This window comes from Mesoplodon bidens (genome assembly GCF_964165515.1).
Source record: "Mesoplodon bidens genome assembly, chromosome: X".
NCBI classification, from domain to species: domain Eukaryota; kingdom Metazoa; phylum Chordata; class Mammalia; order Artiodactyla; family Ziphiidae; genus Mesoplodon; species Mesoplodon bidens.
Window position 1 is genome coordinate 106402896 of NC_138163.1, and position 27064 is coordinate 106429959.

Sequence of the window (27064 nt, forward strand, 5' to 3'; positions counted from 1 at the left end):
GAACCCAGGAGAACGGCTCTGCCACGAGGCTCACAGTCTCAGGTTTTATGGTGGTGATGTTAGCTTTCTGGGTTGTCTCTGGCCAGTCATCTTGCTCGTGCCCATACTTGGTCTGACTCAGGGTCCTGCCTGGTGGCGCACACATCTCTCAGCCAAGATGGATTCCAGCGTGAGGGTTTCTGGGAGGTTAGGGCGGGACATATTGTCTGCTCCCTCCTCCTTTCGGCCCCTCCCGAATTCTTCCAGGTTAGTTTTTTTTTTTTTTTTTTTTTTTTGGCTGCGTTTGGGTCTTCGTTGCTGTGCGTGGGCTTTCTCTAGTTGTGGCAAGCGGGGCTACTCTTCGTTGTGGTGCGCAGGCTTCTCATTGTGGTGGCTTCTCTTGTTGTGGAGCACGGGCTCTAGGCTCGAGGGCTTCAGTAGTTGTGGCACGTGGGCTCAGTAGTTGTGGCTCCTGAGCTCTAGAGCACAGGCTCAGTAGTTGTGGCGCACGGGCTTCATTGCTCCGCGGCATGTGGGATCTTCCCGGACCAGGGCTCGAACCCACGTCCCCTACATTGGCAGATGGATTCCTAGCCACTGCGCCACCAGGGAAGTCCCCAGTTTAGTTTTACAAACATACTATGGGCTGGCATGTCTTGTCCTCCCTCCTTTTGGCCCCTCCCGAATTCTCCCGGTTAGTTTTCAGCAGCAGCGCTGTGTTCTTTGTCGGGACCTCCTGCTGTGAGACAACTCAGGCAAGCGGTTGTCATCGTGCCTGGCCAAGGCAGGCAGGTTTGGTCAATGGTTCCCTACCAATGCGAGCAAAAACCTTCTACATCAGAGTCACAGCCTGGATCTTACCTTGTATGCATCTGACAAGAGCACCAGGTCCAGATAATTACTCAGATAACCGACTCAGATTTATTCCGAGCTTTTCTTTTTCTAGGATTTAGGTAGGAGTTTGAATTGATCAGTAACTGGGAAGGCAGAAAGCATTCTAGGTATTTCCAGCAGAGGAGAATTTAATAAGGGGCATTGGTTACAAAAACATAGGAAGAGCTGGAGGAGCAAAAGAGGAAAAACATTGTTACAAGGGATTAGTTGCAGCAGAAATCCATAGCAACCAAGGGCTGGGGGAGCAAAAGTGGCCTGGTAGTGTTACCCGAGATCCAGAAGCTCACGCTGATGTTGACATGTCTGTACCTGACACCATCATGGATGAGAATGAAGTCAGGAGCCCAGGAAGCCCTCACTGAAGCCCCTGCCAGAAGCATAATGGCTTCCATCTTCTTCCTGCTTTCTATTCTCATGAGAGTGCCTCCCATTGGCAAACCTACCTGGTACCCAGCTGGCAGGAGGAGTCCAAGAAATGTCATTTCGTGACTTCTAGTGCAGGCAGTAAAAGGGAGATGGCAGAAGAACTGAGCACCAACAGAATTTTTGGCACAGCAACCATTTTCTGAGGTCTTAGACATCTCCCCGTGAATCACTGTAGTTCTCAGGAAGGAGAAGAACACAGAGCAGTCCTGCTCAGCCAGTGCACGTAGGATAGCGCTCACGCTGTGAGCTCTGGACACGCTCCTTTGGAAGGACATGACCTGAGGCCAGATGTTCAGGTCAGAAGAGCCCCTCACAGATGTTGCTTTCACTCTCTCCCCTATGACTTGGTATGTGCAAACTAGCTCTTCAAAGCAACCCCTCCCCCCCATCCTGGACTCTCTCTTTCCTCACATTGGAAGGGCCAGAGGTGATGGGATGGGAGGAGATACAAATCTTCATGCTGAGCAAGCTTTGGCAGAATCTTCCAGGGGTCACACTGTTCAGATGTCCAGATTGTGTGCAACAGTGGAAAGAAAATGCTGATTATTCTCAAAAAGCAACAAGCATGTCTTAAGCCAGACCAGATGGGCCTGGAACCTTCCCAGAGGGAGGGAGAAAGAACTAAGAAATGAACCCCAGTTTCAGGGCATTTATCTTAGAGCGGGCCAGGGCAAGGTTCAGGCATCTTTGGGGGAAGGGGAATTTGTGCACGCAGTGAGGGGGGTGGGTAATGGTGAAAAGGGTACCCGTGAGCCACAAGAGAACAATGAGCTCCGAGGAAAAGGAGAGAAATGGACAAAGCAAGCAGGCAATTCTTTCTTAGATTTTGTGACAGATAAGCTGGAGCTTGTCCCCGGTGAATTTTACTGCAGGGATATCATGGACACTTTTGGCTTTAAATGTATTATTAAATTCGTTTAATGACTTTGTTTGTGTGTTGGCAAGGCTCAGGGGTCCTTGAGCACAACTCAGAGCCTCAGCCTAGTTTAGGAGCTGACACATGGTGGCCGAGCATTTCCCAGATTTCCACACAGCCTTGAACAGTGCCTCTGGGCCAGAGCTGTACTGAGTGCTGAGGAAATCATCTTAGTTCTCCTCCAGATCTGGAGGGAAGAGAGAACACTGGGCTTACTTTTCACTCTGAGGTGGTGGTCTTTTCACTTTTCACTCTGTGGTCTGGCTAATTTGAAAGGACCGCAAGTTAAAATTCATTCTCTTATACAGCCCACGCTCTGGCAGTGGGCTCAAATCCATGGTTATTTCAGAAACAGATATAGATAAAAATCAGTCAGTGTGGGAGAAACAACATACTGCAAATTGCAGGAGGGTAAAATATTTAGAGAGCCGCAACTTCCACTGATATAAGAAAAAAAAAACATAGACTGTAGTAACTATTGTTTGGGGAGATTTTTTTTTCTTTTTTTCCATTTTTAGTTCATTTCGGTTACATTGGCATTTAGTTAGAACAATGGACAGTTAGAATTACAAGGCCTCGTCTAGAGACCAGATTTTGAGTAGACACACGATCTCTCCTTTAGACCAACAGTTTTTCCTAGGCCAAAAGAGAAAGAGACCAAAATTCAAGTAAGTTTAAAATCCATGGGCAATGAAAACCGAGCAGGTATCTTTGGACATGCAGGGAGCCCCATTTCGTTTTTTTAACAAAGGTCCACATACAAACCAACTTGGTTTTGGGAATTACTCTTTGCTTGTTTTATATTTCCTACAGAATGGAATAGTTGGAGAGTTAACACAAATGGAGGTCTGGAATAAAAAAAAAATCTCTGATTTTAGATATGCAAATTGATGGAATACGTTTCTGGCTTCCCAATCATCTGACAGCTGGGTTGACCCAATGACCCACAAGGAAGTTTGCTGGGCTGAATGGTATTATTTCCAGAGATTCAGTTGAGGATATAGATATCATGGAGCTAAGAATAAATGTGTCAGTGCATTGGGTTTTTTTGTTTGTTTTTTCTTTCTTTTTATTTTATTTTATTTTATTTTTTTACATCTTTATTGGAGTATAATTGCTTTACAATGGTGTATTAGTTTCTGCTTTATAACAAAGTGAATCAGTTATACATATACATATGTTCCCATATTTTGTAGATGCTCTTAAATCGTATTGAATTTTTCCTGGGTTGACAAATACACATTTTCTTGCAAACTTTCAGGAAGCTAGTTTCAGCTTTGCAACAAGTTGCAATTTTTAGTTTGGTATGTTGCTTCTGATGATAGTGACTTCTAATTGTGGAGTTCTTTGCTTCTCTTCTTGACTCTTCTGTCCATTGGGGAAAGTTTTCTAGTATCTCATGGTGCCAAAGAAATGGAACCACATTCCAGAGACATCTGCAAGGATTACACTCTAGCTGGGCGAAGCAAGCAATGGGGCAAGTTTTCCGTGTCCAGGTTTGTTCTGCCTCTGTCAGTCCCTTTCCTCCTGTGCCCCAGGAAATGACCGCCTCCTTCCTCCATCACCAACCTGCCGAAATTCCCCATCCAAACAACTGTGAAGAATAACATGGTTCTTTGAAACCACTAAGCTTTGTGTGGTCAGTTGTTTGGATGGAGAATTTCGGCAGGGCTCGGTGGCTCACATAGTAATGGCTGAAGTGCCTGATTGGGGCTGGAGGATCCAAGATGGCTTCACTCCCATGCCTGGCATCTCACTCAGAGGCGGCTGTACTGGCTGGCATTTGACTGAGTCTCTTTCTCTCTCCCTTCATAATTTCTCAGTTTCTCCACATGGCCTCTCCAGTCAGATAATTGGACTTCCTTAGACGGCAGCTGGCTTCTGAGACAGTGAACAGCAGAAGGTGCCAGACTCTTTAAGGGCCTACACCTGGGACTGGCGTAGGGTCACTTTCCCTGTATTCTATTAGTCAAAGCAAGTCACAAGCCTGGCACAGATTCAGAGGGAGGGGAAACAGATTCCACCTCTTGCTAGGAGGAGCTGCATGTATATAAGGGGATTACCGGTGGCCATCTTTGCAGGAAATTCACCAGAGTATCCTTTGTTAGAAATCAGAGCTTAGAAATCATTAGTGAAATACATCTTGGAAGATGCCATACCAAATTTGAGAAAAAAAAAAAAAGGTGTGATTGCTTATATCCCAGTTCAGGTATTGTTAACAAGGCCAAAGTCATAATGCCTTAAACAAGATAGAAGTTCTGTTCTCGTATAAATGTTTGTCCGGGGCAGTGTCCTAGACCCAAACTCCTTCTCATTTGTCCTTCCATCCTCAACCTGCAGCTTTCATCCCACAGTCGAAGATGCTGTTCCGGCTCCCCACCTCATGGGCATTCAAACCAGGGTGGAAGGGGGGGGGGGTAGTAGCCACACATACTTTTTGAAAAGCACATCACTTCTTCTGACAACCCACTGGTGGAAGCCATCCCATGGCCACACCTAACTTCAGACAAGCCTGGGAAATATAGTCTTTATTCTGGAGGGCCACAGGCCCAGGGAAACTTCTTTTGTGCTAAAAAAAAGAAGGGGGATGGGAGAGCAGGTGAACAACCACTAGTCTCTGCCACGTCGACTGTACAGATTGAGAGGAAGTTGGTGTAAAAGATCAAGGGAGAAAAGGGAGAAAAAGATTAGTTAAAAAGCTAGTTGGTGTAAATCAACTATACTTCAATAAAATAAAATTTAAAATTCAACAAAAAATCATATTATATACCATATATGTAAAAGAATTTATAGAAACAATTTGCATAAAAATTGAGGTTCTCATTGCAATAATCAGTTGTATTTAATAAAGAAAATGTATAAGATAGTTCCCAAACGTAAATCCAGTTGGAATGAGTTATGGAGGACATCAGAGAGGAAAGGAGCATTAAATGGAGTCTGCTTGCTGTGAGCAGCTGTGATGATCCTTTACATTCTTGAGATAAGAATATCACCTTGGGCTTCCCTGGTGGCACAGTGGTTGAGAGTCTGCTTGCCGATGCAGGGGACACAGGTTCGTGCCCCGGTCTGGGAGGATCCCACATGCCGCGGAGCGGCTGGACCCTTGAGCCATGGCCGCTGAGCCTGCGCATCCGGAGCCTGTGCTCCGCAACGGGAGAGGCCACAACAGTGAGAGGCCCCCGTACCGCAAAAAAAAAAAAAAAATATATATATATATATATATATATCACCTTGCCTTAGAATGAGGTGGAGGGAGTGAAGAACGCGCATCCCCACCCCAGGTCAGGCGGTCCCAGACACAAGTTACTGTTATGTTCTGAAGCACCTATTCTTCATACCTCTAATAGTCGTTTTCAAACACAGGTCTCCACTGGAAAACATTATTTAAGCAAACATCTTAGGATGCAGTTAATTTATAACCTTAGTTTAAAGGGTTTTTTCCCCTTGTTATCTGTTGGCCAGAACATTGCCCTTTTCACCCTCTTTCTTATTTTCACTACCTACCACCTACCACCTACCTGGTTAGACGTGTTCAATATTCCCAGTTATATAGTTTAGCTTCTCAGACAAACAGTAGTTGATACAGTGCAATATATTTGTTTCTGATATTTTTCTATGCAGAGAAGAAACTAGAGCACAGAGGAGGGAGACAGTTTGTCAGATGTCTCCAGTGAGTGGGGCAGAAGCCAGGCTTTTCACGAGAGTTGCACAGTTGCCACACAATAACTGGCTCTGTGGGCATCCTGACTCAACAGGGAATCATGATTATGTTTCTATAGTAACTTCGTTTATTTCATTCATGGAAATTTATAATAACTTAGAAAAAGCAATGATGGCCATGGCTGTATAATAATAGGCTTCAGTTCTGGAGCATCTGCGGAAGGGCAGGCCAGCTGGTCTCTTGAGCTGAAAGAGAGGCCATGACGCTGGAGGATGCAACAGAATTCAGTCCTGCTGCCGCTCTTAAAGGATGTAAGGGGAAGCTGGAGCCGGCGACCATGAAAGAATGTGCAGAGGATGGAGGAAAACACTAGGTCAGCAGCAGGCAAACATACAGAAGTGTTCGGCTGATTAAAATAATTGAAAAATATGCGATCATGTCTTAGAATCTCAGACCACAAAGAAATTCCAAAAGAGAGGAGATGCTTCCCAGTCTATACATGGGGACGATAATAACAGTACTTAGTCTAGTAGGTGGTGGTGAGAATTCAATGAAATAACGCAGGGATAGTACTTCGCCTGGGGTGGACAGGTAGGAGGGTTCCGTAAATATTAGCTATTATTTTTAGTGCTTTATTTCTTCTTGTTTCTGGCTTGGAAGAGCACCACTTCTGAAAAATGAGGCCAGTTTCAACAGATCATTGTCAGCTGTCAGAAGCTGGCTTTCAGAAGCTCTGAGACTCTTCACCCAGGTAACCTAATTTGGAGTGGTGTTTGCTCAGTGTCAATATGTCTAGTTTATAGGGAAAACAACCCAGCCTATCATCCAGCTGTTTAGTTTACATGACACAGAGGGTAAGAGTATCTCTTCACTCTGACAATGTCACTCCAAGAAAATCTGGTAACACTAAGTAATTTTACAGTGAAATCTATCTCCTCTCCTCAGCCCCTCCCTTTTGGCTTTAAATTTTTAAAAAATAAATATGCTTTCTATTATGAGGTTGCCAGCAGGGGGCAGGTATTGTATACTTGTCTTCCTGATTCACCCAAAGCTGTGAAATGCTCATCCGAATTGTAAAGTATGTCTTCTATTACCTATCATAATAAAACCAGAAAAAGGGGGATTCTTTTTAAAAACGTATCAACTGGAAATAGACACCTCTAATGTATTTAAAGCAGCTTCCATTGCACCATCACATTTATAAATTTTATCAATTCTAAGAAGCATATTTTTTTTCACATTTTACTATCCCTGAAATTAAGATGCATCTCACAATTGATAGTGACTTAGATTCAATAAAATATGGTAGTTATTCAATTTAGGATTAGTGTATTAGGGCTGTAAATTCACACTCCATTGAAGCATGCCATAGAATGAAAATGAATTTGGATAGCTGAAGACAAAATTGTTTAACAAATTATTCATAATTTCTTACCCTAAATAAAATGAGAAGTTATTGGACAAGACGCAGGAGAAAGTATACGAAGACTTTACTTGGTGCATTTAGGCTCTCAAAGATGTTTGTAATTCAGAATCGAATGACATTTCATTTTCATTCAGGCTGTAGTAGCATGTAAATAATTACCAGCTGACATGTAAAGCAATGCAAATCTACATGTTGTTAATTTACTCTGCCCTCTTTAAATACATTCTCTACCTATTCAGAATCATCAAGTAGAATTTGCCAAAGTTTGAATTCCCCCTTCTTCTGATTTCACTTTAGCTATAATAAGATGAAATCTAACGGAGTAAGAAATTGACATCTCATTTATTTCTAGCCTTCATTATCAACCCATCCTTGGTAGTGAGGGGGCAGAAATTCTATTACCAGGTAGAGAAACTATTTGGGGAACTTTGGGAGGTCTTTGGAGGGTCAGAACCAAGGTAAAACTGCTGTCCCGAAATACAAAACCATAGGTGTGGCCCAGTGGCAGTTGGAGGGGAGAGTGGACCCAGACAGATCATTGTTTAAGATATTGAGGAGTATGTTGGGAATAGACACAGCCAGGAGAGAGAGAGCTGGTTCCAGGGCTAAGTGCTCTAATTTGGGTTATAATTCACATTATCATTATTTACATGCCTGGCCTTAAATAAATCACTCTCTGAGCCTCAGTTTCCAGATCTGTAAAATGAGAGCATTGGGTAATTCTTTTAAGCCTCCATAGCATTTACTTTTCTTTTAATAAGGAAATAAATTTATTTATTTATTTATTTTTGGCTGCGTTGGGTCTTCGTTGCTGCGCACAGGCTTTCTCTAGTTGCAGTGAGCAGGGGCTACTTTTCATTGCGGTGTGTGGGCTTCTCATTGCGGTGGCTTCTCTTGTTGTGGAGCACGGGCTCTAGGCGCGTGGGCTTCAGTGGTTGTGGCACGCGGCCTCAGTAGTTGTGGCTCGTGGGCTCTAGGCGCGCGGGCTTCAGTAGTTGTAGCACATGGGCTTAGTGGCTCTGCGGCCTGTGGGATCTTCCCCGACCAGGGCTGGAACCCGTGTCCCCTGCATTAGCAGGCGGATTCTTAACCACTGTGCCACCAGGGAAGTCCCTATAGCATTTACTTTTATGTAGCCTGGGGCAGTGCCATTTTATACCTAGTGTCATATTTCATATATGGTAACATAATCCCCCAACAGACTGTAGACTCTCTGAGAACTACATGGTTCTCTTGCCTTTGTGCCCACCCAAACCCAGCAGTTGGAATGATGCCTTGGGGAAGGCAGGTACTCACTAAAGATTTGTTGCCTTGAATTGAATGGAACTAGATGATACCTAGGGCACCTTCCTCTAGTCTCCTATGACACTGTCTTTAAAGCAGGAGGGACTCACAGTGGCTGAATGACTTCTAGTTGAGTAACTGCCATATTGCCAAGTCAGCAGGCAGAGTTTGGAAGCCTGGGGAAGAAGTTGCTGTAGCTAATAAATTACCCCACGAGACACCTAGCAAGGCCAGCTGATTGCAGGTTTAGCCATGCACAGGTGAGTACTCAATCTTTAAAACTAGCAGGCAAGAAGGGGCAAGATGAAGGGAGGGAAGAGAAATACAGAGGGGTGAAGAAACCCTTCAAAAGTGGGGAGCACCTAGACCTTTGGGCATGTCAAATGCTGGGTGTTGAACCCCAGGTTGATGAGATATTTCCTGCTGATGGCGAGAATATCCTGGTTCTGTTTGCAGATATAGAACCTCCTAGAATCAAGTGCCCAAGTGTGAAGGAACGCATTGCGGAACCCAATAAATTGACAGTCCGGGTGTCCTGGGAGACCCCTGAGGGAAGAGACACAGCAGATGGCATTCTCACTGAGTAAGTGCAACTTGGCAGCTGGAATGATTCTGCCTCTTTTATGTGAGACATTCACTACCCAGAGTGAGGAAGTGTATCTATGCTGGTCAATTTATGCTTTCAGACTCAGTACAGCACTCTTTCAGCCATTCCTCATTCATTTCTTTATTTTTCTTCACCGTCCAACATACTATATTTTTCACTTTCTTATTTGTTTATTGCCTGTTTATTGCCACTACAGTATGTTCACTGCCATATCCCTAATGCCCAGAACCATGCCTAGCGCATAGTTGGTACTCAGTAAATATCTGTTGAAGGAAAGAAAGGAAGTAAGACGACGGGGTGGTGGGAAGAAGGGAGGAGAAGAGACGGAAGGAGGAAGAGGAAGCCAACTGGTAAATTCAGGGATAGACTCACCCCCATTGCCTGCCAGGGTGCCCCCCCAGACCTTCCTAAGCCACCGCCTCCCTGGGAACTTCTGTATCTCCCAGGTGGAGCCCGATGTTGCCCCCCTTGTGCTCTGTGAGTGTGGTTTAGTGCAAAACTTTTCTCCCTTGTGTTTTGGCACCTGCTTCTTTCAAAACATTTGATTTTTATTTTTTAAAACTTGCAACCACATTAAACACTTAAAGAAGCAGCTTATAAAAAAAAAAAAGAGATGGGGGCTTTCCTGGTGGCGCAGTGGTTGAGAGTCCGCCTGCCGATGCAGGGCACACGGGTTCGTGCCCCGGTCCGGGGAGATCCCACATGCCACGGAGCGGCTGGGCCCGTGAGCCATGGCCGCTGGGCCTGCGCGTCCGGAGCCTGTGCTCCTCAATGGGAGAGGCCACAACAGTGAGAGGCCCGCGTACCGCAAAAAAAAAAGAGACGGCGTCTTCTGCCTTCTTCCCTACCCCCATTCTCCAGGACCCACTGCATGAGTAGTTTGAAATACATCCCAAATGTTTTTAAAAATGGGTGGTTCCCTTCGGGGAAGTTCAGCCACATGTTGTTCTAATCTAGCATATGGGCCTGTGCCCCTGCGGCTATTTGCTGGGCCCCCACCTTCCCTGAAGGCCACTACTTCATGTCAGCATGTTTACATCCATGCCTTAAAGTTCAAGGTCCTGCTAGACCTCCTTACCGAGTTTCCATCTGTGGGCAAAGAATACCTCTGACTTACCCCCTGGTGAGCCATACAGCAGGGAAAGACTTTCTAGAATCCTATCAACCCAGGCTGGGCAAGAGGAAACGTTTTTAAGCAATTATTGGCCATAATAGAACATCTTCTACTAGGAAGAGCCTGAGTCTCTCACCCGTAGCAGGACATTTTGTTCCTACAGCCTGATAATTATCTCCCTGTGTACCATCTAGCTTAGATCATATTTGTTATGTTTCCCCTTGTAACTCCTCAAAGATAAACTTTGAGTATTAAGAAAAGTATTTATTTGCTGTTGTATACATGTCACAAACCCCTAAGGAGAAACTTTAGGCAATTGGGATGAAAAAATAAATCACAGTTGATAGAATCAGGGATTGGGTTTTAACTATCGTTGAATCTTTTGGAACCCAGCACAATGCCTGGCTAACCCCTAGCCCATAATAGGTTCTTAGATTTTTTTTCACAACTGTGATTGCTATTGAAATCTGGTATAATAAACACACAATATCAGGTCATCAGGCGACTCTATCAAGCAAGGATATTCACCTTGGCATGTCTGTGGGTAACCTGTGTGTTATGGTTAGAAATGTGACTTTTTTTTTTTTTTTTTCTTTGCGGTACACCGGCCTCTCACTGTTGTGGCCTCTCCCGTTGCGGAGCACAGGCTCCGGACGCGCAGGCTCAGCGGCCATGGCTCACGGGCCCAGCCGATCCGCGGCACGTGGGATCTTCCTGGACCGGGGCACGAACCCGCGTCCCTTGCATTGGCAGGCTGACTCTCAACCACTGCGCCACCAGGGAAGCCCAGAAATGTGATATTTTGAAGGCGAGTCTTAGTAGCCCCGACGCCTCTGTTCAGGGCAGCTGTCGGCTTCCTGAGCTCTACAGCTCAGAGCCGGCGGAGGCGTGGAGCAGGACGCTTCCTTGGGCAGAACGAGGGGTTCAGAGAAGGCTGTCTTGTCCCCTTTTCAGCTCTTGCTTGGCCTCCTTGCTTCTCTTGACATTTCTCTTCCCCATGTGTTTTGGAAGCTCCTGTTATATCGTCCCCTTCTAGGAGGGAAGGTTCTAGTGTCAGGCGCTGAGACAAGTGCTTGCTGTGAGCTCCCTTAAGTTACTCCTTATGACTGTTATTTGCATGTCACAGATGAAAGAGTGTCTCCAAGAGGTGAGCAGCCACTCACATTGGACGTCTGATTCCTTTCAGGTTTATCTGCTTTTAAATTGTGCTTCTTGAGGACCTTAAAGCATCTAAGGTTCAAAGTGACACGTCTCTAATGGTGGGATTTCTGGCAGTTTCCTAACACCCCTCACTTCACCCTTTTACAAGTAAACAGCTACCTTGTCCAGCTATGTGGAAGGTTCTCCTCAATGGTGACAGTTGATAATTTCACATGCCTGTTACTAGCCAATATTCTCATTATTTCTAAGAAGTATAGAGAGATGGGAAATTATCTATTGAAAAACAAATAAAACCTGGCATTTGATCATATTGTACCTACTGATGTTCTTATCAGACAACCAAGAAGAAAGATGCAGGAGTCACCCATGCTGTGTGACCTTGGGCAAGTTCCTTGATCTTTTGGTGCCTCAATTTCCTCATCTGTGAAATGGAGATAATAATGCCTACCTCATGGGGTTGTTGTGAGGATTAAATAAACTAATATATGTAAAATGCCTAGAACCATACCTGACATGTGTAAGGTTTATGTACATGCAAAGAACAATAATAATAATAATAATAGCTTATTATTAATAATAATAACTTAAGTTATTATTATTATTAGGATCACCAAGGAATCACAGTGAACTTGCCTTTTGCTCAGGAAAGGTCTCCACCCAGATAGAAAAAGCAGAGAAGGTTCTTGCGCCCCCTGCAGGCCCAAATTGCCAATGAGTGCTTGGACTACCCTCTCAAATGATTTTCCTCACAGAAAATTCCCTCATTCTCCCAACAGGGAGGCAATGCAGGTCCCCCTTGGAACAAAGGAAGGAAGAGTTAGGCCCTGGGTTCTGAGCATCCCCCGTCCTCTGTTCTACATTCCAGCGAGAAAAATAAATCTGAACTTCCCAGGAATTGGGGACTTCCATTTTTCTGGTCTCAAACCCCTCTTCCAAAACAGAGTAAAGCTCAGGAAATTCTATTCTTCGAGAATTAAAGTAGTAAAACTGGTCTAATGGCTGTCCCTTGGACTCTCTGTATCTTGGGCAGAATGGGTACTCAACAAATGCCCACTATGGTCCTCTTTGATCATTACGCCCATCATGGCCCAGTTGTTGTTAGGTCTACAATGATCATCTTTGGTGTTTCTGATTTTTTTCCCCCTTTAAGTGTTATTCTAAAAGGCCTACCCCCAGGCTCACATTTTCCAGAAGGAGACCACAAGATCCAATACACAGTGTATGACAGAGCTGAGAACAAGGGCATTTGCAAATTTCGAGTTAAAGTAAGAGGTAAGATGACTGGTTCTTGGCTTTCTTCTCTCTTTATAAGAACAAAGGGAAACAGCCTTAAGCAAGAACCCTCTGCCAGAGGGAGACTTGCCAGCTCTGGATTAGCCTCTGATCATGAGGCTAGGGGAAGGGTGCCATCTTAATGCCTGAATTTCACAATTCCAATCCGGATGAGGTCCAGGGCTGGCAGATTATTGAAGGAGTCCGAGAGAGCAGTAAGTTTGTCTCACGTGAGCCCACAGCTGGCTGTCCTAGAAGAGTATTATTCAATAACTTTTCCATCCCTGGGCTTCGGTGACCAGCTGAAGCCTGTAAGTCCTTCTATTGATACGAAGGAGGTTAGGAGAACCCCCCGCCCTAGCTGGGGTCACCAGGAGACCATGTTCTTGGTGTTCTAGAACTCTTGGTCTACGTGAAAAAAAGGTTTATTTTATGCCTCAATGGGCAGTTACTTAACTAACCATCCTTCCTCCTTATTCTTCTGAGTTCAACCTCCTCATCTAGAACACAGAGGGCTAAATCAGTTCATCTCAGTGGTCTTGTTAGTATGAACAGTGACCATTCCAAGGCCCACCCACTGGCCAGAGAGCTATGCCTGCCCCCTCTCTCGTTTTCTGGTGCTTCTGAACCCTCCCCTTCCCTGGTTACTTTGTGGAAGGGAGCTCAGCACTGAGCCCCCTTTGGGCTTGTGTCCCACACAGTCAGACGCTGCGGCAAACTCAACGCCCCGGAGAACGGCTACATGAAGTGCTCCAGCGACGGCGATAATTACGGGGCCACCTGTGAATTCTCCTGCATCGGAGGCTACGAGCTCCAAGGGAGCCCTGCCCGAGTGTGTCAGTCCAACCTGGCCTGGTCTGGCACAGAGCCCACCTGTGCAGGTACGAGGGCAGCCCTCTCTCCAGCCAGCAGCAGACCCTGAAGACCCTTGGGCCCAGATTTCCAGTACAGGGAGGAGGGAGAGCTTCGTTCTGTATATCGTGAAAGGTTCAGTGCCAGCCGTCTTCATCGGATGGGTGAAAACAGTCCTCGAATCCCTGGGCAGCCCACCTCACCTGCCCTCCTCCTGTGCCTCTGCCTGTCTTCTGATTTCTCTCTCACGTCCTGTAAGGAGGAAGCTGGAGGTGGGAGCCCAGAGCCCATTATGAATCAGCACAGTCCGTACCCTTGTTCCTCCCTTCTACAAATGTAAGGATCTTTTTTACAAAGCCGGTACACTACTGCGCACAGATGATAGAAAGCCTGCTTTGCAGCACTGGCTGGAAAGTCCCGCAGACCTTGGGCGTTTGGAATCTTTCCTCCTAATGTCAAATGAGGAGTATAATACTTTGCCCACTCCTGGAGTGGTTTTAAGTATTAAATGAGGTCGTCTCTTCAACAGTGGAATTGAGTGGGGCCTGGCACAGGGTAAACTCAATACCTGTCAGCTGTTATTACTGAGGAACAAAACTTGGGCTGGGTAGTGATCCTAGTGTGAAATTTGGACTAGCCAGAAAATTCCAGACATGTCTTTTATTTCTGTACTTCACTGTTTTCTCGTTTCCTGGTACTTTCTCATCTTTAGGCTTTCCCTTTAATCCCAGCCATTCAGAGTTAACTGAGAGACAGAGACACACAGACACATACATCATCAGCTAAATGCCTGAGGCTCTTCAATTTCATACATCAAAGTACAAAGAACATCCCTCTTTCCTTCCCTGTCTCATTTCCTGAGGCAGGAGAGGAATGCCCACCCCCCAAGCCTAGCAAAAATACCCACATCCTCATCCCCAGAACCTGTGAATATATTACCTTATGTAGCAGAAGGGACTTTGAAGATGTAATTAAGTTAAGGATTTTGAGATGGGGAGAAGAGCGTGGATTATCCAGGTGGGCTCAATGGAATCACAAGCGTCCTTATAAGAGGGAGGCAGAAGTGCTCTCAGAGTCAGAGAAGAAGATGAGGGAAGCGGAGGTCAGAGAGGAGAGAGGCTGGAAGATGCGATGCTTCTGGCTTTGAAGGTAGGGGAAAGGCTACGAGCCAACAACCTTGATTTTACTCCCAGTGAAACCCGTCCCAAACTTCGGACCGCCAGGATTGTAAGAGAATGTGTGTTTGTTAAGCCACGGGGATTGTGGTGACGAGTGATAGCAGCAAGAGGAAACTGACACACTTCCCCGCTCCCCAGCCCAGGGCTCCTTGGGACCACCTCCCGAATAAACTAATATTTCTAGTTGAATCTTTATCTCAGGGGTTACTTCTTTTTTTTTTTTTGCGGTACGTGGGCCTCTCACTGTTGTGGCCTCTCCCGTTGCGGAGCACAGGCTCGGGACGCACAGGCTCAGCGGCCATGGCTCACGGGCCCAGCCGCTCCGCGGCATGTGGGATCTTCCTGGACCGGGGCACGAACCCGCGTTCTCTGCATTGGCAGGCGGACTCTCAACCACTGTGCCACCAGGGAAGCCCCAGGGGTTACTTCTTACACATGTGGTTCTGTGTCTCATCACAGGCTGTGTTGAGACACAGAACCAGTAGAGAGTTTCTGACCTGTCTGGCCATTTCTGATTACAGCCATGAATGTCAATGTCGGTGTCCGAACAGCAGCTGCGCTTCTGGATCAGTTTTATGAGAAAAGAAGACTGTTCATCGTGTCCACGCCCACAGCCCGAAACCTCCTCTACCGGCTGCAGCTGGGGATGCTGCAGGTGAGTCCTTGCGGCAGGGCTTAGGCGGGAGGGAGACCTCTAAACAGGAAGGGCCCAGTCATTTTATTAAAAGCAAAGGCCAGATTCAGTGCCTAATCCATTTCCCGTGGGCTTCAGGAACCAGCACTTCAGAACTCCCACCCTTCATTTCTGGCTCTGGGGCATAACCTAATTAACACTGACTCCCCAGAGCTAACCCAGTCGTTTTCTAACTAATGAGGTTTGGTTGTCTTCACTAATAAGCCTAATTGATATGCTGTCCAGGTTCAGCCAAAGAACTAATTGTCTTTGCTGAACCTGTCCAGGATATGCCTGCGAAGGAGGCGATCAAGCAGTTGTTGGCCCTAAAGGCTGGCTCAAGGGGTGAGAGGGGTCTAGGAGCCCTCAGGCCCCACATCCTGCTGCAGGGAGCTTCCCCAGCTCTCACAGAGCTCCTCAGAGAGGGATAACCATCCTTTAGAGAAGCGGTTCTCCAAGTGTGCTCTGTGGACCAGCAGCATCAGCATGACCTGGGAGCTTGTTAAAAATGCAAATTCTCAATCCCCATCCCAGATCTGCTGGATCAGAAACTACATTTTAACAAGACCTTCAGGTGATTCAAACTACATTTTAACAAGGCCTTCAGGTGATTCCTAAGAACTTCAAAGTTTGATGGGGGGAGCTTTTCTAGGGAATGTGCCCTTTTTAGCTGTGTAAGTTTTGTAGCTACAGAATGAGGCAACCAGTGTCTTTTGGGGAAAAAACCAAACAAGCTAGAAACTGAAAGGATTGAATTAGAACTTGTTTGATTTCTGTCCTGAAGCATGTTGTCAATAAGAGTGGCCAGTCTGATTTAATGCTAAAGAGGTAGGATGTTATACTGGGTCATGGACGCGGTGCTGCACATTTTTGGAGGAATGTTTCACTCAGGTATTACAGTGAATAGAACTAGGGTTTTAGAACAATCTTGGTTTAATCAAAGGCTACACTTCTCATTTCAGCATTAAGACAATGAATAATGATAAATCTGTGTTTATTCTCCCCGTGTACTTGGACTTCCCATGAACTCTGAAGAGCCATATAAAACATTTTGGGCTCCTTTGATAGGAACCCAATTCATCTCATCTTTAACCCCAATCCCTGCCACCTGACCTCCACCTTGTGTCGCCTCCTCCAGCTAGGGAGTTGCTCTTTGGTTAGCACAAGCCTGCACCACTCCATTGTGTGGGAAATTGGCCTTGCAGGCTCTATTTCACAACCATACGTTTCCTGACCTCTTCTTTCCCTCTCTTTTTTTTTTCTTTTGGCTGCATTGGAAATTCGTTGCTGCATGCGGGCTTTTCTCTAGTTGTGGTGAACAGGGGCTACTCTTTGTTGCAGTGCGCGGGCTTCTCATTGTGGTAGCTTCTCTTCTTGCGGAGCACGGCCTTTAGGCACGCGGGCTTCAGTAGTTGCAGCATGCAGGCTCAGTAGTTGGGGCACGCAGGCCCTAGAGCATGTAGGCTTCAATAGTTGTGTGTGGGCTCAGTAGTTGTGGTGTGTGGGCTCAGTAGTTGTGGTGCGTGGGCTCAGTAGTTGTGGTGCATGGGTTCTAGGGCGCACGGGCTTCAGCAGTTGTGGCTCGAGGGCTCTAGAGCGCAGGCTCACTAGTTGTGGTGCACGGGCTTAGTTGCTCTGCGGCATGTGGGATCTTCCTGGCCCAGGGACCTAACCCGTGTCCCCCTGCACTGGCAGGCGGATTCCCAACCACTGTGCCACCAGGGAAGTCCCCTGACCTCTTCTTAGTTCCATGGAAAAATGAAAAAGCCAGACAACTTGCTTTTCCTCTATTTGGCAAACTATGGCTTTCGTAAGTAAAATTTTATTGAAGCACAGCCAAGGCTCATTCATTTGTGCATTCTCTATGGCTGTTTTAGCACCACAAAGGCACCGTTGAGTGGCTAGGACAGAGACCATCCAGCCCCATGAAACCTAACATCTTTACTATCTGGCCCTTTACAGAAAATGTTGGCTGACCCCTGCCCTAGTCTATCCCATTCCTTCAGGTACTTGCTAAATTACTAATGAATTATTTGGATAAGATATTTGCTATCAAGGTGTTTATATGTGACCCCACCCCCAACATAGTTACATTGGCATTTTAAGCAGAGCCTTCAAGGAAAGGATTGGCTTATGTGATTCAGTTAGAATAATAAAAATGTATATTTCTACCTTTTCTAACTTGCCTACCAATTCTGTCACCCCAGAGATATTTCAGTGGAACTGTAATAAAAACTTGGTGTTCTAATAATTCAGCAGTTTAAAATTTCTTTTCCTATTTAGTCATATTCATCTTAAATTACTTTTTTGTTCCCTTACTGCCATCGGCATTCCTGATGAGACTTCCTGTCATATGGTTGAGTGGGTCACGTTCCTGAGGCTCTTGCCAAGGGCCAGCTCTGGGGGCTGGAACATTTTCTTTTTTAAAAAATTGAGGTAGGGCTTCCCTGGTGGCACAGTGGTTGAGAGTCCGCCTGCCGATGCAGGGGACACGGGTTTGTGCCCTGGTCGGGGAGGATCCCACATGCCACGGAGCGGCTGGGCCCGTGAGCCATGGCCACTGTGCCTGCGCGTCCGGAGCCTGTGCTCCGCAACGGGAGAGGCCACAACAGTGAGAGGCCCGCGTACCACACACAAAAAAATAATAAATAAAAAAAATAAAAATTGAGGTATGATTGACATATAGCATTAGTTTCAGGTGTACAACATAATGATTCAATACTTGTATATATTGCAAAACGATCACCACAGTAGTCCATTTAACACCCATCACCATACCTAGTGGCGAAAATTTTTTTTCTCATGATGAGAACTTTCAGGATCCACTCCCCTAACTACTTTCAAATATACAGTACAGTATTATTAACAAGAGTCACCAAGCTGTATATTGCGTCCCCATAATTTTTCCATTTTATCACTGGAAATTGTACCTTTTGACCCTCTTCACCTATTTTTGCCCAACCCCCAGCCCCCACCTCAGGAAAACACCAATCTGTTCTCTATATCCATGAGCTCAGTGTGTTTCTTTTTTAAGATTCTACACATAAGAGAGATCATGATATTTACCATTTCCTCTTACTTCACTTAACATAATGCCCTCAAGGTCCATCCATGTTTCAGATGGCATTTTTTCACTCTTTTTTGTGGCTAAATAATGGTCCATTCTACGTGTCACATGTTCCTCACCCATTCATCCGTCAGTGGACATTGAGGTTGTTTGCATAGCTTGGCTATTGTAAATAATGCTGCAGAGAACATGGGGGTGCTTATATCTTTTCAAGTTAGTGTTTTTCTTTGGATAAATACCCAGCAGTGGAATTGCTGGATCATATGGTAGTTGTATTTTTAATTTTCTGAGCACCCTCCATACTGTTCTCCATAGTGTCTGCACCAATTTACACTCCCACCAACAGTACACAAGCTCCATCCATGTAGAGCAGCAGTGCTGACTGTTATGTGTCTTTTTGATGATGGCCATCCTAATAGGCATGAGATGATACCTCATGATTTTGATTTGCATTTTTGTAATGACTAGTGATGTGGAGCATCTTTTCATGTATCTGTTGGCCTTTCATATATCTTCTTTGGAGAAATGTCTATTAAGGTCTTTTGCCCATTTTTAAATTAGAGTATGAATTTATTTGCTATTGAGTTGTATGAGTTCTTTAGATATTTTGGATATTAACCCCTTATCAGATAAATGGTTTGCAATTTTTCCCCCATTTTGTAGGTTGTCTTTTCAGGTGTTGATAGTTTCTTTTACTGTGCAGAAGCTTCTTAGTTTGATATAATCCCACTTGTTTGTTTTCTTCATTTTGTTGCTAGTGCTTAAGGTGTCATATCCAAAAATCATTGCCAAGACCTATATCAAGGAGCTTTTTTCCCTGTTTTTTCATCTAGGAATTTCATGGTTTCAGATCTTACATTTAAGTCTCTAATCCACTTCAAACTCCTTTTTATAAGTAGTATAAGATAGGGGCTTTCTTTCATTTTTTTAACATGTGAATATCCAGTTTTCTCAGCACCAATTATTAAAGAGACTGTCTTTTCTCCATTGAATATTCCTGGCTCTTTTGTCAAATATTAGTTGACTGTATAAGCTTGGGTTTATTTCTTGGCTCTCAATTTTGTTCCATTTAATGTTTTGTTTGTTTGTTTTTAGGCCAGTACTATACTGTTTGAATTACCATAATATAACTTGAAATCAGAAAGTGTGAGGCCTCCTGCTTTGTTCTATTCTCTAAGGATGGCTAGGTTATTTAGGGGTCTTTTGTGGTTCTCTACAAACTTTAGGATTGTTCTTTTTTTCCCTACTTATGTAAAAATGCCATTAGAATCTTTTGGCTTTTCACCACCGAGTATGATGTAAGCTGTGGGAGGTACCTTCTTTCTCTACCAGAGTTTTTTTTAATCATGAACAGAAGTTGTATTTTGTCAAATGCTTTTCCTCCATATATTGAGATGGTTTTTTTCATTCTATTAATCTGATGTATCACATTGATTTGTGTATGTTGAGCCATCCTTGCATCCTAAGTATAATTCCACTTGGTCATGCTGAATTATTCTTTTAATATGCTGTTGAATTCAGTTTGCTAGTATTTTGAGAGTTTTTGCTTCTATATTAATCAGGGTTATGGATCTGTATTTTTCTGATAGTGTCCTTTTCTGGCACTGGTGTCAGGGTAATGCTGACCTCATAAAATGAGTTTGGAAGTGTTTCCTCCATTTCTATTTTTTTGACAGAGTTTGAGGATTAGTGTTAATTCTTCTTTAAATGTTTGGCAAAATTCACTAGTGAAGCTATCTGGTCCTGGGCTTTTCTTCACTGGGAGACTTTTGATTACTGATTTAATCACCTTACTAGTAATTGGTCTATTTAGACTTTCTATTCCTTCATGATTCACTCTTGATAGTTTGTATGTTTCTAAGAATTTTTCCACTTCCTCTAGGTTGTCCAGTTTACTGGTGTAGAGCTGTTCATGATAGCTTCTTATGAACTTTGTATTTCTGTTGTATCAGTTGTAATGTCTTCTTTGTCATGTATAATTTTGTTGATTTGAATTCTTTTCTCCTTGGTTAGTCTAGCTAAAGGATTGTCAATTTTGTTTATCTTTTCAAAGAACCAACTCTTAGTTTGGTTAATGTTTTCTATTGTTTTTCTGTTCTCAATTTCATTTATTTCTTCTCTAATTATTATTTCCCTCTTCTTGCTAATAACTTTGGGCTCAGTTTCTTTTTCTAGCTCCTTAAGGCATAGTTAGGTTGTTTATTTGGGAAATTTCTTGCTTTTTAATGTTGGTTTTTATCGTTGTGCATTTCCCTCTTATGGGATACAGCAAAAGTAATTATAAGTTTTCATATGTTGTTTCTCCACTTTTTGTCTCAAGATACTTTATTGCCCCTTTAATTTCTTCTTTGATCCATATGTTATTCAGGAGAATGTTGTTTAATTTCCATGTATTCATGAATTTCCAGTTTCCTCTTGTTACTGATTTCTAGTTTCATACCGATGTGGTCAGAGAAAATACTTGGTATGATTTCAGTCTTCTTGAATTTTCTAAGACTTATTTTGTGACCTAACATATGGTCTGTCCTAGAAAATGTTTTGTGTGCACTTGAGAAGAATGTGTTTTCTGCTGATGTTGGATAGGATATTCTGTGAATGTCTGTTAGTTATATTTGGTCTATAGTGTTGTTCAAATTTGCTCTTACCTTACTGATTTCTCTGTCTGGATGATCTATCCATTGTTGAAAGTGGGGTGTTAAAGTCCCCAACTATTACTGTATTGCTGTTTACTCCTTTTATTTAGCTCTATTAGTTTTTGCTTTATGTATTGATATTTCAGTTTTCCAATGTTGGGCACATCAATAATTATAATCTTTATAACTTCATGATATATTGATCCCTTTATCATTATAAAATCACCTTCTTTGTCTCCTTTTACCATTTTAAAAATTAAAGCCTATTTTGTCTGATTTAACTACCTCTGACTTTTTTTAGTTATTTGCTTAAAATATTTTTCCATCTATTTACTCTGCCTATGTGTGTCTTGAAGGCTAAAGCCATTCCTGTAGGCAGCATATCATTGAATCTTTTTAAAAAAAAATCCATTTAGCTATTCTGTTTCTCGTTTGGAGAACTGAATCTGTTTACATTTAAAGTAATTATTGATAAAGACTTATGCCATTTTGTTAATTATTTTCTGGTTGTTTTCTAGATCCATTTTTCCTTCTTATCCTGCTTTCTTTTATTGTGTTGTGATGTTCTGAGGTATTAATACACTTTGACTTTATCATATTCTTTGTAATTCAGGTTTATCACTTGTTACCATGAGGCTTACATTCTAAAAAATCTTAAAACACACTATTTTAAACTAATACCACCTTAACTTCAATAAAGTCTTAAGCTTTATACTTTAACTTCTCCCTTCACATTTTAGGTTATTGATGTTACAATTTACATATTTTTAATATTGTGTACCTAATAAATTACTGTAGTTTTAGTTATTTTTACCATTTTTTTTTACTGTTACCTTATCTTTAGAAAAATTTTTATTTTATATTGGAGTAAAGTTGATTAAAAATGTGCTAGTTTCAGGTGTACAGCAAAGTAATTTAGTTATACATGTATCTATTCATTTTCAAATTCTTTTCCCATTTAGGTTATTATAGAATATTGAGCAGAGTTTCCTGTGCTATACAGTAGGTCCTTGTTGGTTATCTACTTTAAATATATCAGTGTGTACCTGTCAATCCCAAACTTCTACTCTATCCCTCCCCCCCTACTGTTCCTCCCTGGTAACCATAAGTTCATTCTCTAAGTCTCTGAGTCTGTATCTATTTTGTAAATAAGTTCATTTGTATCATTTTTTTTTTAGATCCCGTATGTTAGCAATATCATATATTTGTCTTTCTCTGTCTGACTTACTTTACTTAGTATGATAATCTCCAGGTCCCTCCATGTTAGTGCAAATACCATTATTTCTTTCTTTTTAATGGCTGAATAATATTCCATTGCATATATGTACCTCATCTTCTTAATCCATTCATCTGTCGATGGACATTTAGGTTCCTTCCATGTCTTGGCTATTGTAAACAGAGCTGCAATGAACATTGGGGTGCATGTATTCTTTTGAACCATGTTTTTCTCCAGTTATATGCCCAGGAGTGGGATTTCAGGATCATATGGTAGCTCTATTTTTAGTTTTTTCCCCCCTTATTTATTTGTTTGTTTATTTGTTTACTTATTTATTTATTTATTTATGGCTGTGTTGGGTCTTCGTTGCTGTGTGCGGGCTTTCTCTAGTTGCGGTGAGTGGGGGCTATTCTTTGTTGCAGTGTGTAGGCTTCTCATTGTTGTGGCTTCTCTTGTTGCAGAGCACAGGCTCTGGGCACGAGGGCTTCAGTAGTTGTGGCATGTGGGCTCAGTATTTGTGGCTCACGGGCTCTAGAGTGCAGGCTCAGTAGTTGTGGTGCACGTGCTTAGTTGCTCCGCAGCATGTGGGATCTTCCTGGGCCAGGGCTCGAACCCGTGTCCCCTGCATTGACAGGCGGATTCTTAACCACTGTGCCACCAGGGAAGCGCCCCTACTTTTAGTTTTCTAAGGAACTCCATACTTTAAGTTCTCCATAGTGGCTGTACCAATTTTACATTCCCACCAACAGTGTAGGAGGGTTCCCTTTTCTCCACACCCTCTCCAGCATTTATTGTTTGTACACTTTTTGATAATGGCTATTCTGACTGGTGTGAGGTGATATCTCATTGTAGTTTTGATTTGCATTTCTCTAATAGTTAGTGATGTTGAGCATCTTTTCATATGCTTCTTGGCCATCTGTATGTCTTCTTTGGGGAAATGTCTATTTAGGTCTTCTGCCCGTTTTTTGATTGGGTTGTTTGTTTGCTATTGAGCTGCATGAACTGTTCATAAATTTTGGAGATTAATCCCTTGCAGATTGCATTGCTTGCAAATGTTTTCTCCAATTCTGTGGGTTGTCTTTTTGTTTGTTTCCTTTGCTGCGCAAAAGCTTTTGAATTTAATTAGGTTCCATTTGTTTATTTTTATTTCTATCACTGTGGGAGACAGAAAAAAATATTGCTGCAATTTATGTCAAAGAGTGTTCTTCCTGTTTTCCTCTAAGAGTTTTATGGTATCTGGTCTTACATTTAGGTCTTTAGTCCTTTTTAATTTTATTTTTGTGTATGGTATTAAATAATGTTCTAATTTCATTTTTTTTTTTACATGTAGCTGTCCAGTTTTCCCAGCACCATTTATTGAACAGACTGTCTTTTCTCCTTTGTATAGTCTTGCCTCCTTTGTCGTAGATTAATCGTAGGTGCATGGGTTTATTTCTGGGCTTTCTATACTGTTCAGTGTATCTATATGTCTGTTTTTGTGCCAGTACCATACTATCTTGATGACTGTAGCCTTGTAGTATATAGTCCGAAATTAGGGAACCTGATTCCTCCAGCTCCATTTTTCTTTCTCAAGATTGCTTTGCCTATTCAGGGTCTTTTGTGTCTTCACACAAATTTTGAGATTTTTTTTTTGGTTCTAATTCTGTGAAAAATCCCATTGGTAATTTGATAGGGATTGCACTGAATCTGTAGATTGCTTTGGTTAGTATAGTAAATTTTTTAAAATTATATATTATTTTTGGCTGCATTGGGCCTTCATTGCTGCCTGCGGGCTTTCTCTAGTTGCAGTGAGTGGGGGCTACTCTTCATTGCAGTGCACGGGCTTCTCATTGCGGTGGCTTCTCTTGTTGCGGAGCACAGGCTCTAGGCACACGGGCTTCAGTAGTTGTGGCACACAACTCGAACCTGTTGTGGTTAGTTGCTCCCCGGCATGTGGGATCTTCCTGGACGAGGGCTCGAACCCGTGTCCCCTGCACTGGCAGGTGGATTCTTAACCAGTGCGCCACCAGGGAAGCCCTAGTATAGTAATTTTGACAATATTATTTCTTCTAATCCAAGAACATGGTACATCTTTCCAACTGTTTGTGTCATCTTTAATTTCTTTCATCAGCATCTTATAGTTTCCAGAGTACAGGTCTTCTGCCTCCTTAGGTAGGTTTATTCCTAGGTATTTTATTTTTCTTGATGTGATAAGTGGGATTGTTGCTTTAATTTCTCTTTCTGATATTTCATTGTTAGTGTATAGAAATGCAACAGACTTCTGTGTATTAATTTTGTACCCTGCAACTTTACTGAATTCATTGATGAGCTCTAGTAGTTTTCTGGTAGTGTCTTTAGGATTTTCTATGTATAGTATCATGTCATCTGCAAACAGTGACAGTCTTCTTTTCCAATTTGGATTGTTTTTATTTTTCTTCTCTGATTGCTGTGACTAGGACTTCCAAGTCTATGTTGAATAAAAGTGGCAAGAGTGGGCATCCTTGTCTTGTTCCTGATCTTAGAGGAAATGCTTTCAGCTTTTCATCATTGAGTATGATGTTAGCTACAGGTTTGTCATATATGGCCTTTATTATGTTGAGGTAGGTTCCCTCTATGCCTACTTTCTGGAGAGTTTTTTTTTTTATCATAAATGGTGTTGAATTTTGTCAAAAGCTTTTCCTGCATCTATTGAGATGATCTTATGATTTTTAATTCTTCAAATTGTTGATGTGGTGTATCACACTGATTGATTTGAGGATGTTGAAAAATCCTTGCATACCTGGGATAAATCCCCCTTGATCATTGTGCACAATCCTTGTAATGTATTATTAGATTTGGTTTCCTAGTATTTTATTGAGGATTTTTGTGTCTATGTTCATCAGTGATATTGGCCTGTTATTTTGTGTGTATGTGTGTTTTCTTTGTCTATTTTTGTCTAGTTTTGGTATCAGTGTGATGGTGGCCTCATAGAATGAGTTTGGGAGTGTTCCTACTTCTGCAGTTTTTTTGGGAATAGTTGCAGAAGGATAGGTGTTAAGTCTTCTCTAAATGTTTGATAAAATTCATCTGTGAAGCCAGCTGGTCCTGCACTTTGGTTGTTGGGAGTTTTTAAATCACAGTTACAATTTCATTACTTGTGGTTGGTCTCTTCATATTTTCTATTTCTTCCTGGTTCAGTCTTGGGAGGTTGTACCTTTCTAAGAATTTGTCCATTTCTTCCAGGTTGTCCATTTTATTGGCATAAAGTTGCTTTTAGTAGTCTCTTAGGATCCTTTGTATTTCTGTGGGGTCCATTGTAACTTCTTTTTCATTTCTGATTGTATTGATTTGGGCCCTCTCCCTTTTTTTACTTGATGAATCTGGCTAAAGTCTTAGCAATTTTGTTTGTCTTTTCAAAGAACCAGCTTTTAGTTTCATTGAACTTTTCTATTGTTTTCTTCATCTCTGTTTCATTTATTTCTGCTCTGATTTTTGATTTCTTTCCTTCTGCTAACTTTGGGTTTTGTTTGTTCTTCTTTCTCTGTAGTGGCTTTAGGTGTAAGGTTAGGTTGTTTATTTGAGATGTTTCTTCTTTCCTCAGGTAAGATTGTATTGCTGTAAACTTCCCGCTTAGAACTGCTTTTGCTGAGTCCTGTAGGTTTTGGATCATTGTGCTTTCATGTGTCTCCAGGTGTTTTTAAATTTCCTCTTTGATTTCTTCAGTGATCCATTGGTTGTTTAATAGCATATTGTTTAGCCTCCATGTGTTTGTGTTTTTTATAGTTTTTCCTCACATTGTGGTTGGAAAATACGCTTGATATGTTGTCAATTTTCTTTAAATTTACTGAGGCTTAGTTTGTGGGCCAGCATGTGATCAATCCTGGAAATTGTTCCATGTGCACTTGAGAAGAACATGTATTCTGCTGCTTTTGTATGGAATGCTCTATAAATATTAATAAAGTCCATCTGGTCTAATATGTCATTTAAGGCCTGTGTACTTTATTGATTTTCTGTCTGGATGATCTGTCCATTGGTGAAAATGGTATGTTGAAGTCCCCCATGATTATTGTTACTGTCAATTTCTCCTTTTATGACTGTTAGTATTTGCCTTATATATGAGGTGCTCCTATGTTGGGTGCATATATATTTATAATTCTTATATCTTCTTCTTGGATTGATCCCTTGATCATTATGTAGTGTCCTTCTTTGTCTCTTGTAACAGTCTTTATTTTAAAGTGTATTTTGTCTGATATGAGTATTGCTACTCCAGCTTTCTTTTTGATTTGCATTTGCATGGAATACCTTTTTACATCCTCTCACTTTCAGTCTGTATGTGTCCCTAGATCTGAAGGGGGTCTCTTGCAGACAGCATATATGCGGGTCATGGTTTTGGATCCATTCAACTAGTCTGTCTTTTGGTTGGAGCATTTAATCTGTTTATGTTTAAGGTAATTATTGATATGTATGTTCCTTATTGCCATCTTCTTAATTGTTTTGGATTTTTTTTTGTAGGTCTTTTTTCTTCTCTTTTGTTCTATGCTCTTGTGATCTGTATATTTTCACTTTGTGGTTCCCATGAAGTTTTGATACAGCAGTCTATATATAAACAAGATTGTTTTAAGTTGCTCCTCTTTTAATTTCAAATGCATTTCCAGTATCCTGCATTTGTGCTCTCCTCTTCTCACAATTGCTGGTTTTGATATATTTGTGTGTATGATTTCCTACCTTTACTGTATGCTTGCCTTTA

At 42.4% G+C, this 27064-nt stretch overlaps 2 protein-coding genes across 3 annotated transcripts in view; one reads left to right on the top strand and one right to left on the bottom strand.

Annotated features, from left to right (window-relative positions):
* The window catches only part of SRPX (sushi repeat containing protein X-linked), a 99171-nt gene that overhangs the window by 54810 nt on the left and 17297 nt on the right, over positions 1–27064 (top strand). For both annotated transcript variants that reach the window (XM_081222099.1, XM_081222100.1), the window contains 4 exons: positions 9043–9169; positions 12619–12740; positions 13442–13621; positions 15292–15425. In XM_081222099.1, coding sequence (XP_081078225.1) covers positions 9043–9169; positions 12619–12740; positions 13442–13621; positions 15292–15425 — 563 coding nt within the window. The remainder of the gene's footprint in view (positions 1–9042; positions 9170–12618; positions 12741–13441; positions 13622–15291; positions 15426–27064) is intronic.
* Positions 3047–27064, bottom strand: part of SYTL5 (synaptotagmin like 5) — a 258849-nt gene continuing 234831 nt past the window's right edge. The window contains exon 18 of the mRNA XM_081222095.1: positions 3047–4844. The gene's annotated coding sequence lies outside the window, so the exon portion shown is untranslated. The remainder of the gene's footprint in view (positions 4845–27064) is intronic.